This window comes from Stylophora pistillata, chromosome 2 (genome assembly GCF_964205215.1).
Source record: "Stylophora pistillata chromosome 2, jaStyPist1.2, whole genome shotgun sequence".
Classification (NCBI taxonomy): Eukaryota; Metazoa; Cnidaria; class Anthozoa; order Scleractinia; family Pocilloporidae; genus Stylophora; species Stylophora pistillata.
Window position 1 is genome coordinate 54,576,442 of NC_142520.1, and position 15,895 is coordinate 54,592,336.

Sequence of the window (15,895 nt, forward strand, 5' to 3'; positions counted from 1 at the left end):
AGCTACACCATCTCCCCAATACCATCAGGGATGGTGGTTAGATTGTTAAATGAGATTTCCACCTCTCTGAGTTTTTTCAGTTGTTTTATAGCTGGACTCAACACAGTCAACTGGTTGCCACTCAGCCGCAGTGTCTCCAGCTCCACCATCTCCCCAATAGCATCAGGGATGCTGGTTAGTTTGTTAAATGAGATGTCCAGCACTCTGAGTTTTTTCAGCTGAGTCAAACTTGTAGGGAATATGGACAGCTGGTTACCCTTAACATGAAGTACCGTAAGATTGTTTAGCTTTCCGAGATTTTCAGGTATTGTAAGTTTATTATATGACAGGTAAAGTTCCTCCAACTCAGTCAATTCAAACAAAGCTGCAGGCAATTCATGCAAACTTTCCCCAGTGAGATCTAAACTCTCTCCGCTCATCTTTCCTCTTAACTCTTCTTTAGAAAGAAATTCCATTTCATTCATGGAAACTGTCAGAACAAAAATAAAAGCTGTCATTAAAGGTGAGTAACTTAAACTAACTTGCTTTGGCATTATAACCATTGAACCAAAAATGGAAAAAATGAGGTTTATAATTTAACTTCTACTAAACCAAAGTAATGAGTTATATTTTATTCCTCTAAGTACAATCTTTGGAAGCCATCCACCCTTCAGTGTTCTTTTAAACACTCTGAGTAAACACTGCTTATTTGTAAAAAGCTCTAGTTATTTATTTTCATGTCAGACATTTTGACTTTACTCTCACTGTATAATTTTTTTGTCAAAAATAAACAACTGCTTGCGTTATACATGTTAACAACAAGGCTATTACGAACAAGAAAATACTTGAATTTTAAAACAGAGTTCTCCTGACTCTTTAAAAACAACATGAAGATTACCTTTATTGTAAAGGTTAATATCTAACAGGAAAGAAATCATTAGTGCAAATCTATGGTTGGTTATGTTTTGATGTGATAACCTTAAACAGTTGTAATATAAACCAAAACATGAATGATTTCCAAGCTGAAAATATTCAAACCAAGTGGCTATTTCCAGACCTGTTATTTCATTTTATCCTCTGTAAGTTGTTTTCATTTGCAATTGACACAGAAAATTACTCAGAAGATGGTTTCTTTTTTTTTAAGAGTTTGTCACCCAGTAAGATGCTTTTGAGACAACAATTTTCAATTTATGATACATCTTGCATGAGATCTAGGTCAGCAACAGTTGTCGTACACATTATGTCGTGTAATGATGTGGTTGATGCAATAAACAATTTAATTAAAAAAAGTAACGAAAACTGATAATAATTTTTCGTTTATGTTTAAAGAATAACTAAAAATGGGAACCAGCTTCACAAAGGTACATGATGAACTTGCTTGGAAGCCTCTTAGTTTGAGGAGAGAACTACATACATTAAGCCAATTTTACAAAATAGCCAAGAATCTTGCTCCACATTATTCAACTTAGCTATTCCCTAAACTGTCAAGTGGATATGCATATTTTTGTCTTAAATCAAAAGAAAACTTCACTCAATTTCCTTGTAGAGTTCTACATTTCAAAAGTCTTTTTTTTCCATCCATTATCACTGGCTAGAATTGTCTGGACCTAGTTGTCCCAATCTCTGTATCTCTTCCCACTTTGAGATCAAACCTGGTAAATTCTCTTTCTGAATACTGACACTAAGTTATATGATTGTTCTGTTACATGGCATGCATCTGTTGATCACACCTACCTCAGACTGGGTTCCTATTTTCTTTGAGAATATCTCTTGAAAATTAATAGCTGTGCATCACCTATGTATTTCCCAGTGCAGTTTTGAGTCTGAATTAGTGAAATACTCTTTCTTGTTTTTCTAAGGTACACTGAGCTCAACGTGATGTCCTAATTCTACCTCTGCTGCAAACATTCTAGGTGAAGCACGGTCACTGAGCAGCGATGCATTAGGAAACTAAATTTGTATTGTATGGTATTCAGTCTGTAAATTACAATGTCAACTGTGGTTTTTTTCACAAAGTACAAAGTTTGATAATTAACCCATTAACGTCCAGTGCGCCCGTATGCGCCCATGGGGACCCACACCCTTTCTACGCCCTGTGACGTCATCACTTTTAACCCTGGAGCACGACTTCGAGCACCTACTTGAACAGGTTGAAAATATCTTTCAGACGATACCAGAATGAGCGCAATTGAGTGGAGGAGATTGGAGAAATAGCCAAAAAACCGTGTCACTTTGACCTGAAAATCTGCACGAAGATCGTGTTTCACTACCCACCTACCTTTCCGAGCATGTGCTTTGAAAATAATGAGTAGTTTCTGAAAAATCTCTACACCAAAATGAAGCCTACTCAATTTCCAGCAAGTGAGGAGAAACTTTAGGCAAGGAGAGGGGAAAAAAAGGGCAGGAGAAAGAGAGAAAAGTAGAAGTCGGAAGTGGGGCATGACTTTTCAACCCAAATTGTCGAAATTTTGCTCTCTGCGCGTGCCCGAGATTTTCAGGCCGCCATTTTGCATTTGGATCGAAAGGCCGTCGAGTGCACGAGCTGTCAAGTGGTTTTTGGTAAGTTTGAGCTTTTAAAACCACAACAGTGACCCGAAATCCGCCCGACTAGCTTCAAAACACAGTTTTCCCCAAAAGCTGCGGCCATTAATGGGTTAATACTAATGGCTTGTCAGAGGCCATTATTTGATTGTTTAAATAATAAACCCCTCTAGCTTTGTAGGTTTAACTCATTGTTATTGCCAATGGAGGGTTGTTTGTGTGTCTGTTTGTCTGTGTCCCTGAATAAATTGGATAAATGAGGCCTAGGTGATTTTGGGGAAAACAATGAAAAATGTGCTTAAATAAAAAAATTAATAAATTCAACATTCACTGGAAATATTGCATTTATCATGTCAAGTATACACACTTTAGTATGTTGATTGAAAGCTCTCAACCAAACAGGTTTTTCATAGTATGTCCAAACTATAATAATCAAAGTTATTGAATACAAACAGGGAAGCGTTTGTTGCTTTCGCGAACAAGAAACGTACAACAGGCCAAATACTGGAATCAAAATTTTTTGACTTGAAATGCACATTCAAGTATGCTGTAGTTTCTACATCTTACAAAAAAAGCTTGTTAATGAATAAAAAATGAGTGAGTTCGAAAGTTTCTAAGAATTTGACTTGTACTTTTTCACTTGTCAATTACCGAAGCAGAAAGCGAGCAAGCATCAAATACGTGACATAACTGCCTGTAGATCATATAATCATGCCTACACTTGGTTACTTAACAGACCTTGGCGGTTTCGAGTATATTTCTAACTTCTATTAGATAAAATTAAAATGAAGTACAATCCAGGGAATAATGCAAAAATTTTGCCATCAGTTTAAACACTCTCATTACTTGTTGTGAATACTAATCGATGCTTAACAACTACTAGACAGATAACGATTAGAGCTAATTGACGTCAACACGATCAGAAACAGTTTCTCTGGTGCATTCCAGTTCCAATAATATCCCGTTAAAAACGCTATCATAACTTAAAATCACTGTTTTCCTCTTGTTGTTGCTTGGAGTTTCTACTTCAACTCGTCTGTTACAGAACATTGACTGATTCCTGCAAGATCGTATGACGAAAGTGCTCTGCATTTGACGAGCGTCGTCAAAGTACGAACAATGAATCAGAACCCAGCAAACTTAGAATACAAAGGGAAAGAAAGAGTATTGGAGATACCAGAGAATTAGATTAACCTGACGGAAAATGACGGCAAAAACACTTGAGGGGAAATATTACATCAGTTCGATCGGGCGGAGGGTCCGAGTTAATTCTCAGCTGAATTATCTTTGTTCGCGTTTCAGGAGTCTAGCGAGGCTACAGTTTACACGAATGGGCTAAATTCATAACTGTGTTGAACATAATACTTACTTCTCAGCAAAGTGAACAACAACTGCGGCGAATTATGACGAAATCCAAGACAGACGGTGAACTATTTAGCTGTTCGGCTGCTAGTAGACACTCCCTAACTCACAAACAAGGTTCGATTTACATCACAATGCTTCTCACATGTCCCGCGACCACGCATTGATGAGTAGAAGGGATGGTCGTTCTAATTCGCTGCGCTCAGACGAACAAAGTGAACAACAACTGCGGCGAATTATGACGAAATCAAAGAGAGATTGTGAACAATCTAGCTGTTCGGCTACAAGTAGACACTCCCTGACTGACAACCTAGGTTCGATTTACATCACAATGCTTCTCACATGTCACGCGACCAGGTAGACTACTACAAGGGATGGGGGAGTGCTTGTCTCTTCGCTTCGTCGGCGGACTAGTATAGTGAAGTAGTTAATTGATGTTTCAGAAGGTATCAAAGTAACACTTGATGAATGTAGACTGATCGATCTTAACAAGCGATAAAAACTTATCCGATCGTTTGCATTTCACCTCAACAAAGCGATGTGGGGTGTGTTCTGCGGAAAAAATGGCAAGAAAACGTGACTGAAAGTTTGGAACTGTTAGACTGAACCACAGAAAAGACAATACACAGCAAGTGAGGTAGGTTTACAGTTATTTTGAGCCTTAACAAAGACATTCGTCGATATAAGTTTACGATATTACGACTCTTCAACATTCTCCCATACATTTCTTTATATTTCCAATAAACGACCAGACACGCCGCTTCATCATCGTTTCATCATCATCGTTTATTCATAATAAAGCAGGTTGAGGGATAGGCAAGACATTTACGTCTTCATGTGGACCTGCACCAATTAAATTATCAATTAATAAAAACCTAAATAGTGAATAAATCGAAAATGGGTATGTAAATAATGACCGTGAGTTGAAAGAAATATTAATAACAGTACAGAGTAAATATTAAAAGTATCTAAAGTCAACAGTTTTGTTGGAAACACTACAGGAAGCTTGTGTGAGCCCCGGCTGTGATTTAATCAGCTCGGTTCGGCTGTGATTTAATCAGCTCGGTTACTCTTGGCAATCTTAGATACTTTTTTGTGGTAGAGATAAAAACTCATGTGGGTTTTACTGCATAGTTCACCTTTAATGCTAGGCACAGTAGCGTCATTAAGAAGCTCTAGTAGAGTAGTATTTACTGATGCAAGACCTTTTGGTGCCCGTGCCCTTCAACGTCCGCGACCATTTAGAAAGGCCACAGGGCTGTTTGTCTCGATCTGTTGGCTGGGGAAGATGAGTGATTACTGAGGGAGGGAGAGAGGGTGACAAGTTGTTTATTACTCCACCAGGACAAGAAAGAGAGATGCAAGAATCGTTTCTTTCATTTTCCAATGTTTTCAAGAGGTAAAAATGATTACAATGGTCTTTGCGACTCATTTTTACAGAAACGAATCCTATACTTTTCAGTCTTTTCTTTATTTCATTTACACGAATCAAGTTTATTCCCTTAAGGTACGCATGATAAGAAAAACACATGATAAGAAACCATCGAAATTTCCTTCAAGAATGAGGCTATAAAACAAAGGACTACGGGCTCGAGAATCAACTATCACGAGTGGAAATCAACAAGGAACAATATAATGGTTTGTGGAAACTTACTTGTCGCCCAAAACTTAGATAGATAGATAGATAGATAGATAGATAGATAGATAGATAGATAGATCGCTTAGTGAGTAATACTTTGCAGTCGTAAAACTGAATTGCGTATTTTACAGCCAACATTGGTTAAAATATAAAGCTAAATAAAATCATATAAATGTAAATGCCTAATATAATAAATAAATCTAGAATATGTATGAATATCTAAAATTAAAGTCGACTTTCTTTGAAACTTTAGAAGCCATTGTGAGCACCCAGGGACATAGCATAAAAGAAAGAGCGTCGAAAACGTTTGTGAGAACGTGGCAAATTATGTATCTCTTGACGCCTTAAATTAGAACTACATTTTTTTTCCTTGATGGCAGAAGATGGTATAACTTATGTTCGGGATTGTTAACAATGGAATCGAAGAAATGACAACAGAGTTCTATGCGTCTATCATACAACGTTAGCAGGCCCAGACTGTCAAGGCATTCCCAATATGACATTTCAGGTGAAATTATAGCTCATCTTAATGTGCGAAGCATTTTGCACAAGATGAATTATGTTCGACTATTATTTAGTGACAAGAAATTCGACATTTTTACTTTTTCTGAAACATGCCTTAGCCCATCTATGAAGGATTCTGAAGTAGATATTACTGGCTATTCAGTACTGAGAAATGACCCAACGGGTAAAAGAGGAGGCGGCACGGCAATTTACGTACGCGATGGGATTCCCTACAAACATAGAACGGATTTGACTACTGAAAATATTGAAACATTATGGATTGAAGTACATCGACTCAAGTGCAAGAAATTGTTTATTGCTTGTGTATATAGGCCACTTGACGTCTGTTCTGAGACATTCATCGATGCACTAAATGACTCACTCACTCTCGAAACTGCCAGCGTATCGGAAATTGTCGTTTTGGGGGATTTCAATATCGACTATTTAGCTGTAAAAGACGACTCTGCAGACGTGTAGCTTGTAATACGAGATCTGGACGCGCTGCAACACGTTTGAACCCAAGTTAAGTTAATACTTTGCCTAACGTAACACACGTATTCATTGGTGTAACTGTATTCTAGGATCTCAAAGTTATTTCTTTCGTTGTGTTATTTTTAAAAGCTTAATATAATTTTGAGAAAGTTGAGTGACAGTATTTCCACGTCGGAAAGAATCAGTAAAATGTGGTTCTCGGCTATTTACCACCCAATCAACCAAGAACTCGCACTATTATATTGTTGAATAACTATGTTGTTTTGATCTTAAATACGTTATCAATTAAAATTCCAGTGTTTTTTAGGTTACGTTATAGAGACGAAAGACTCAATCCCATGATCGAAAATAAGATATCAAACATTATGATGCTTAGATATCTACCAATAATTTGCGCAAAGTAAATAGGACTAGGGAAAAAGGTAAGTGTCGAACGCCATCGTAAGAGCTTTCCGTCGTCACTGCTTAAAGTCCCTATAGTGTAGATGTTTAGTGTACATTTTTGTTCAGTGTACAGTATAACAACAAACATATGAAACATATGTATGAACTGCGGTTATGAAACGTATATGTGAACGATCCTTCGCAGTAAAGCACTATTTGAGCAATAGTGAAAATCAGACCTGAAAAAAATTTTTCAGGCCTGTACGGGATTCGAACCACTGACCTCTGCGATACTAGTGCAGCGCTCTACCAATTGAGCTAACAAGCCAACTGGGAGCAGGCCATCAAATTAATTCGACATAAACCCGTAAATCAAACGTTTGATTTATCATCTACGGGTTTATGTCGAATTAATTTGATGGCCTGCTCCCAGTTGGCTTGTTAGCTCAATTGGTAGAGCGCTGCACTAGTATCGCAGAGGTCAGTGGTTCGAATCCCGTACAGGCCTGAAAAATTTTTTTCAGGTCTGATTTTCACTATTGCTCAAATAGTGCTTTACTGCGAAGGATCGTTCACATATAAGTGTACAGTATGTAAAAATAAATGCCACGCCTATAAAGCTGATATCTAAATAAACCTTAGGCTGGAGTTAAGTAAATAAATACGGTAATTAGATTGAACATGACGCTGACGGTTTTAAATCATATTTTAATTGAATTGAAATCATCCATTCACAATTAGGCGAATTAGAAACTGCCTAAAAAACTCTAATACGGAATAATGAATAACGAGAAAAAGTTAAAAATGAATGATGAATAACCTCGAAAAAAATGAAAGGAATAATAATGACCTTTATTAGTATACTTCCACATAGTGGCTCTTCGCTACTAATATAAAAACTAACTATATGCATAATACTTACAATAAATCAAAATTGATAAAATAGTGAATAATAAAAACTATACTAGATTATCCATTGCATGTCAGTATGTGTCTTTTAAGATTTAAACAAAAAAGTGCATGGTCACTGCAATTCCTTAGCTCCGCAGGAAGCATATTGAAAGCTTCTGCAGCTTGATCTTGTAGAGTGTTCTTCTCAATTTTGTTGGCAAGTTCTAATTTTGGTGCAGCTAATGACCTAAGACAATATCTATTTACGACGTGTTGCTTGAGTTTTAGTGGAAAGTCCTCATTGTATAATGACTTGTGCGCTAGCTTAGCTATATTAAATTCTAAACGCTCTTTGATTGTGAGCTAACCTAGCTTTCTAACATCCTGGAGTCCAGCAAATTTAGTTAACACAAAACCCGCACACGTGTTCTGTACTCTTTGAAGGCGTTTGGTCTGGTACTCTGGGAGAGGACTAAACACAACGTTGCAATAATTCAGTTTGGAGAGTATAAGACTTTCCACCAGTAGTTTTCTTATGTGGTATGGTGCGAAGTTTTTTAGTTTCCGTAGTACTGCTAAAGCACCGTAACACGATGACAACAGATTCGTTATGTGTTCTTGCCATGTTAGTTCCTGATACAGATAAACTCCCAAAAGCTTGGTGCTTGAGACTTTCTCAAGTTAGTGTCACCGCAATATACATCTGCAGAAAAACCATTTAAAGAGTGTGCGCGCGCCAATTGTCTTGTAGAGGGAAGCATCCATTTTGTTTTTTCTGAATTCAACGCCAGATTGGACGATTCAGAGTAACTGCTCAGGCCTCTTATTGTCTGATTAGCATCCTTTATGCACGCCTCTATTTCATGCGGCTTCGAGTGGTGAAGCAACGTGGTATCATCCCCATACTGAAAGCATTTACAACTTAACTTTTCCTGGAGGTCTGCTACATAGATATTGAAAATTAACGGTCCTAAGATCGATCCTTGAGGGACGCCGAAGCACGTTTCCAACCGCTGAGAACACTTGTCATCTATCATTACATACTGTTGCCTGCCCGTAAGATAGGAGGTAATCCAGGTTAGAAAATCCTTTGAAAGACCCATTGAGTGCATTTTATAAATAACTGACTTGAAGTTCACAGTGTCAAAAGCTTTCGAGTAGTCTGCAAGAATCATGAGAGTTATTTTGCCGCGACCCATTGCACGTGTAATATCGTCTCTAATCTCCAGTAATTTCGTGGCCGTTGCGTGATTCTTTCTAAATCCTGAGATGTTTTCCCCCAAAAGTGCTCTTTCTTCAATAAATCCAATTGTCTGATGGGCTACCAGCCTTTCAAAGATTTTGGACAGGGCTGGGAGGATGGATACAGGTCGATAGTCATGTTTAGCCATTGGTTGATCTATCTTTGGTATTGGTGAGATTCGCGCCACCTTCCAGTCAATAGGGAATAATTATTTCCGATACAGCAGTTAATTATATGTGTGAGGGGACCCGCTAACAGCTCCGCAATTGGTTCAAAAACTTCACTGGGATATTATCTGGACCTGTTGAACTGTCCGTTCTTAGTAATTTGATTTCACGTAAGACCTCTACATGGGTTACCTCGCGCAGGTTGAAAGGGACGGAGTCGCTAACATCACCCAGTGAATTTACCAGATATAATAGGTCATCGACAGAGTCCCCTGAAGATTTCCCTAAGGTTCGGTTCCCTAAGGGACGGAGTCGCTAACATCACCCAGTGAATTTACCAGATATAATAGGTCATCGACAGAGTCCCCTGAAGATTTCCCTAAGGTTCGGTTCCCTAAGGGACGGAGTCGCTAACATCACCCAGTGAATTTACCAGATATAATAGGTCATCGACAGAGTCCCCTGAAGATTTCCCTAAGGTTCTCTCTGCTGTAGTGGCGAAGAATGAGTTGAGCTTATCAGGATCGGAATAATGAATAAGTGAGATCCAATTATTCCGCTTCCACCCCCGAGTATAGCTTTGACAGTATTCACTTCATATTCTTCTCAGGCTTTATTATGAAACTGTTGTCAGCTGCCTGCAATTATCATAACAAGCACTATAACCACTTGCAATTCAACCATTAGGAGTTTTATAAACCTGTGAGCCGGCGAGCCTTGCGAGCCAAGGTGCGAGCCCGCGAGTCATGTGAACCACAGTCAAAATGTTAAGAATTTTTATTTGATAGAATTTTGATAAGTCTGATTCACTAAAGTGTGAAGCTGTTAAAATTACGTGATTTACTCACCATTCTTGATGCCAATACACGGAGTTGTCCTGGAACTACTATTCTCTTTTCTCTTGAATGATTTTCCTCGTGGATATCAATAAATGAGAGGAGTCAATGGATACATTCAGTAGTGGTAGGGTGGTGGAGCCATACGCTTTCCTCAGAAAATTTTTTTACTTAAGTCTTGAACCTTAATTAATTTTTTTCACATTGTTTTTATTTTTTGCAGATCTTGAGCAATTTGAATAGATAAAATTTTCTCTGAATAACAAAAATATGAAACGAAGAAAATAATTCGTCCAACTCTGGACATACAGCCATTACTATGATGCAAGACTTGGGACGATGTACAGATGTTTAGAGCATTTTTCATATTTGACGCACCAGCAATAGTTCTGGCAACCAAAGCGAGTATAAGATTTTTTTCTGGGAATATTTCATTATTAAACACTTTTGTAGCTGAATTTAAAACTAATTTTCCAGGCAAAGAGAGAGTACCCTGGGAGCGAGGTTGTACCGTTTACACTCGTCCCCAGGATCATCTACACTTTCAAAGTGGCGGGTGGGTGGTTTATAGTGACAGTTGAGTGATAGGCGCGAAATGATCCACGACCTCCTAGCTGGACCCTGGACCAATCAATGAAAAAATACTCGCAAAAATGGCTCGCATGGCTCGCACCGCTTGCCAGCTCACAGATTTTGCAGACCCAACTATTGGAACCAATTTAGTAAGTGCACAACATAAATGTGAAGAGGAATTTCCTTTACTCACGTGGGACAAATGAATATACTCTGTCAATCTTATCCTTTAGCTCCATAACACTTCTCATTTCTTCAACTGTAAAAGGATTCCCTCTCACATACAAAAAAATGAGTTTCTTCAGCTGTTTTATAGCAGGACTCAACACAGTCAACTGCTTTTAACTCAGCCCCAGTCCCTCCAGTTCCATCATCTCCCCAATAGTATCAGGGATGGTGGTTAGATTGTTCTGTGAGATGTCCAGTCTGGGAACGGTAATTTATTCAGGGGAATCAGATAAATCCCTTAATTGTGGAAGAAACGACTGAGTAGGAGATTAATAGGTTAATGATGAAATGAAATCAGGCCCTAAATACATTTCCTCTTTCTGAAACACCCCTCCGTAGTATATACCTTTCTTTGTGGTAACCAAAAAAAAGATATATCAGATATAACTTAACAAATTACTTATCGTCTTTATTACATATTTACATCATCAGTTGAGTACAACACTAACGAAAATTGTCGATACTAGGAGCACTTACGACAATTTTACTTACTATCCGAGAGCGTCCTCTCCTCTTTGTATTTTTTGATGGATTTATGATCAGCGGATGAGAATTTTATCCCAGAAACTTGAAATCGCTTTCAATCGCCCAAATTAAGTGACAATAAATCGAATTTAGGAGAGAAAATTTGTTAACACTTTCCTATAATTTCAACCTTATAAAGTTTGCTGGCCGTGTGTAACGTAGTCTATACAAAACTGAACTGCAAGCCTAAATACTTAAGACTTGAACTCTTACTTAAAAGCGCTTTTTTTTAACAGATGGCCTCCTTCACAATCAGTGATTCTATCTATCGAATAAATTAATTCAGTTTTCTCTTTCATTCATTTTACTTTCATTTTTATATCAATTCCTTTGCCATGATGTTTTGGTCTTGGAGATCACTTCTCACTCGTCCACGATGATCGCCAAGCGCATTCTCTTCTGGTTGGGGATCGCTAGACTGCTGGACTGGACCGCTAGACTTCTGGACTGGACCGCTAGGCTACTGGACTGGACCGCTGTACTGCTCTATTTCTAGGATAGTAGGCTCTACGTGAAGAGTACTTTAAGTGGTTACACGCTTGACAGCTGGACAGAAAGGAGAGAAGAGGTTAGTGTATTAGATCAACTGGTTACCATGCCTCTCTGCCATAAGTAAATAGTAAAACAAATGCTATCCTAATGAGGATTTGGCATTCACACCTGACCAGATCATGAAATTAAAAAAAATACCAGACGTTACTAAGTGGAGAGGGTGATATCGTTGTGCTGAGTAAATTAACAAAGCCAACAACAAAGTGATTTATCACGTCATTTTAAATTGGCCAATTACATTTGAATGGTATGACACGAACACGTAACACCAAATATTTCTTTCAGTCCTGAGATTCAGGATATTAAATGAACTAATTTACTTTTGATATCAGCACAAATGCGGTTAACATCATTTTTTGAAAAAAGATTTCTTTACCATATTTATTCCAGAACACTAATCTGTTTTTTGCCTTTTAGAAGTCTCTTCTTCCTGACATGGGAAACTGTCGTCTTCGATTCTTCTCTTTTCTGTATGACCTACGAGAAGCACGATAATAACACGGTAATAAAACACTTCTTTCACAGTGGTTTCTGTCTTTTTTTCTTTAAGGCCCCACAGTCAATCAATGACTTGGCCACTAAAGTAACGCGCATGTCCTCGTACTCGATGGAAGTTGCATTTTCCCGCGCTTGGTGCAGGTTCAAAGTTTACCGCGTTTGATGCATATTCAAAGTTTCCCGCGCTTGGCGCATGTTCAAAGTTTCTCGTGTTTGGCGCATGTTCAAAGTTTCCCGCGCTTGGTGCATGTTCAAAGTTTCTCGCGCTTGGTGCATGTTCAAAGTTTATGCCTTTCACAATTATGAAGGGAGGATGTGGTCTTTATGTACAGTGCAGGGTTGTCAAAAAAGCCCGACACGCGGCGCATTTTACTGTCTACTCTGAAAAACGCACCGGCTACTCCGAATGCATGTGGCTAAATTCACAGCCTAGCGGCATAACATTGTGCCACGTACTTTGTATCATTGTTCACAGTCAAGCTACTCAACTGAAATCTTTTTAACGACCCTGATTAATTAAGAGGGACAAACTAAACGTACCAAAAAGTACCACAACTGAAAAATAACTCTTAGAAAATAGTTCTAGGGGCTCTGGATGTTAAGTGATACCCAGGTTTGAACTCCTAGCTGCTCTGGCCGATAGCCGAGACTGTTCTTGATGGTCCTAAGCTCAGCTCCTTGGTCAGAATTCAAGATCGCCAACTGGTTTGTCCAGCCTGTTCTCATCTATCCTTATTCTTATCCTTCCTTCTCATGTTTACCTAACATAACTGTTTTCTAATTTTTTTTCTTTGAATTTTTGGCCACAATGTTTAAAAATAAGAGGCACCAGTTACTGATCCTTCCCTAATAGTGGAGTCAGTTTTTTGCGGTTTCAAGTTTTCCATAAAAACATGTTCATACATTCCTAATTTTTTGTTTAGAGCCAGGAGACATGATATAGATTAATGTCCCTTGATATTAAGCCTTGTAGTCGGATTGAGGCGATCTGGGCTAGTTTTGAGGTACTGCCTTCTTCTAGAGACTGATAACGTGACGGTACGTTACAATAATTTACGTTTCGTTACGCTACGAAATAGTTAGCTTACCTGGAAGTTAAATCAGGAAGTAACATCTTATTACTCATACACACTAGCACTGGTTGCCAAGTTGAAGATAATTTATGCAGCTCTCAGTGAGCGCATAATTATGGAAATTTCTGAGACTGCTTCCTAAGCGACTCCATGCCAGGCAATAAAAATAGTAATTTAAAATAATTCATAACAACAATTTTGAACTAAGCAACATTCTTGAAAATAATTACCTTGGTGGTAACAAAAATTTTCAGCTAAGTCTTTGCGCTGTACAAGCTCGTCCTGTAATGCAGCATTCAAAACTTGGAAAGTTGCTGTGCAACCTTTCTTCTGTTTCCAGTGTTTTAACATGTGATATGCTCTCTCGTCCAGACCCTCTCGTCTTTGTCCCATATCCTCTAGTTTTGCATCCTCGACCTTGAGGCGACGCCCAAGCTTTATCCACTTTTCACCAATTTGGGAGGCTAATTGTTCCAATTCATTATCTGTTGGTGTGCCTTGTTTTACTACAAAAAGAAAAAAGAAATAATTTCTATAGAACCACTACTGATACGGTATTTTTACTGGGATCTCTGTACAAAATCAATCAATCACACTGTAAGCAAAGAACAATGATTCCAACCAGAAGCGTGTAATGGTCCAATTATCAATCAGTGTTCAAGGCCGGAGGTAAGCTAACATGGCAAAAGACTTAAAGCAGTGAATTCAGTCTGTCTTACCATAATTTTTCTGTTGTAAAGATTTTGGTGATGTACAAACTTCACTAGATGGATCAGAATCCTGTAACAAAAAAACAAAAAAAACCATCTTAATGGTTTCTTCAGCATGTAAGACATAACATGTTCCCAAAAAAGACCTTCCTACTTCAGGTTGAATTTGTTTAGAAAGTACAGGCTTTTGTAAAGGAAGAAAACCACAACCTTGCGAAGAAACCAAAGAAAAATTACACAACCTCCAGCCTTAGTCGAGGAAATGAGCCAACAACAAACTTAACACGTCATCCCCTGACATCAGTATGCATATTCTCCATACTTTTCTCTAAACATTTCTTAAGGTGCTGACTAAGAGAATTTAATTAACAATCAAGAGCTTCTTTAGTTGATGATCATTTCCTATATTCTCCTGACCTTAATGTGAGACTCAGGGGTGATATTGTAAGGAGAAATTAGATGTTAGTCAATCTTAGGGGTTATAAAAAGGGTTAAGCTACTTGTGACACAAGGATTAGGAGTCAATTAAACCAGGGCATAGTGGAGAGGGGTGAGTACCTCATCAATAGGGCAAACACAGTTAGCTCCAGAAAGGATTGTCAAAAAACAAAAATTAATGGAAATTCTAATTTCTTTACTCAGGGTTCATACCCTTTTTTCAAACAAATTTCAAGGATTTTTCCAGGACTTCTCCAGGCTCAGATTGATTGTTCCAGGACTTGTTGGGTAACAAAAATAAGCCCGGCGAGGGTAGCCAAGGTCAACCAAACTGGTGTTACAGGGCGATTTTCGCTGCAGATTTTCATAGTACTTCACCCGCCTCTGTTTGTGCGAGCCTCGTTTTACTAGGTTTACTCTGCTTCCCCATATTTGCTTTATTAAGTGACCGAAAAATGTCGAGTTAGGAGGGCGGGAAAAATTTTCTTTCACTTGCTCTGCATCAGAAATTATGTCGTTGACTCGAAAGAGACATCCCTCACAGTGTTCAAAGTTCCGAAGCAACCTACAACAAAATATGTTTATATTGTACATGTATTCGTAATATTTTATTGTATCTGTGATAGAATTCGAAGGTATCGCAGTTAGTCTTCCTCGTTAGTTATATTTTTAAAAGCTTACCATGCCTTCCATGCCAGCGATGAAGTCATCAGGTTAAAAAGAACAGGAACAAAAAAAATAATGACTTCGGCGAATTCGAATTCGAGGATTAGATCAACAATGACGATCCATCCTGTATTCACGAGATCAAAGCAACGATCAAAACATCAATGTTACCGAAGCAAAGTAAAATTTAAATTAATAAACACATTTCCATTCGATGTTGATTGGTCGATCAAAACAATGCGGTCTTGACAAAACCTCTCGAGGGGACCAGGGGAGCTAACGGGTTTGTTTTTGGACTGCAGGCCGCTGGCTACCCTCGCCGGGCTTATTTTTGTTACCCAACATACTGTGCGACCGGCAACCGGGCCGCGAACGTTTCAAGCAGCCAAATTCGAAATTGGAAAGCCGATCGATCTGAAGATAAAAGTATCGCTAGTGAAAGATCTGTGGGAGGAATAGAGTGACAAAGTATGATGTCACGTTGTCATGACCGCATTTTTTTCAGTTCTAAACAAACTGTTCTATCCAATATGGCGGACGCAAGCTTCATGTGAAGCTCCGTTTTGCAGACTTTGAACTCCTTGTTTGACGCTC

The 15,895-nt window shown here is 38.4% G+C and overlaps 2 protein-coding genes across 2 annotated transcripts; both read right to left on the reverse strand.

The window, feature by feature from the left end:
* Window positions 1–2: 2 nt before the first annotated feature.
* Window positions 3–470, reverse strand: LOC148740418 (uncharacterized). The gene has a single exon (XM_088750629.1). The coding sequence runs from the start codon at window positions 462–464 to the stop codon at window positions 3–5; it is 462 nt and encodes a 153-aa protein (XP_088606755.1). The 5' UTR covers window positions 465–470.
* Window positions 471–11,223: 10,753 nt separating this feature from the next.
* Window positions 11,224–15,697, reverse strand: LOC148740419 (uncharacterized). Its single transcript, XM_088750633.1, has 5 exons — window positions 15,317–15,697; window positions 14,207–14,267; window positions 13,718–13,993; window positions 12,293–12,393; window positions 11,224–11,910 (listed from the first exon to the last, which is right to left on the reverse strand). Exons 1-4 carry the CDS (start codon window positions 15,326–15,328, stop codon window positions 12,311–12,313), a joined length of 432 nt encoding a protein of 143 aa, XP_088606759.1. The 5' UTR covers window positions 15,329–15,697; the 3' UTR covers window positions 11,224–11,910; window positions 12,293–12,310.
* Window positions 15,698–15,895: the final 198 nt, after the last annotated feature.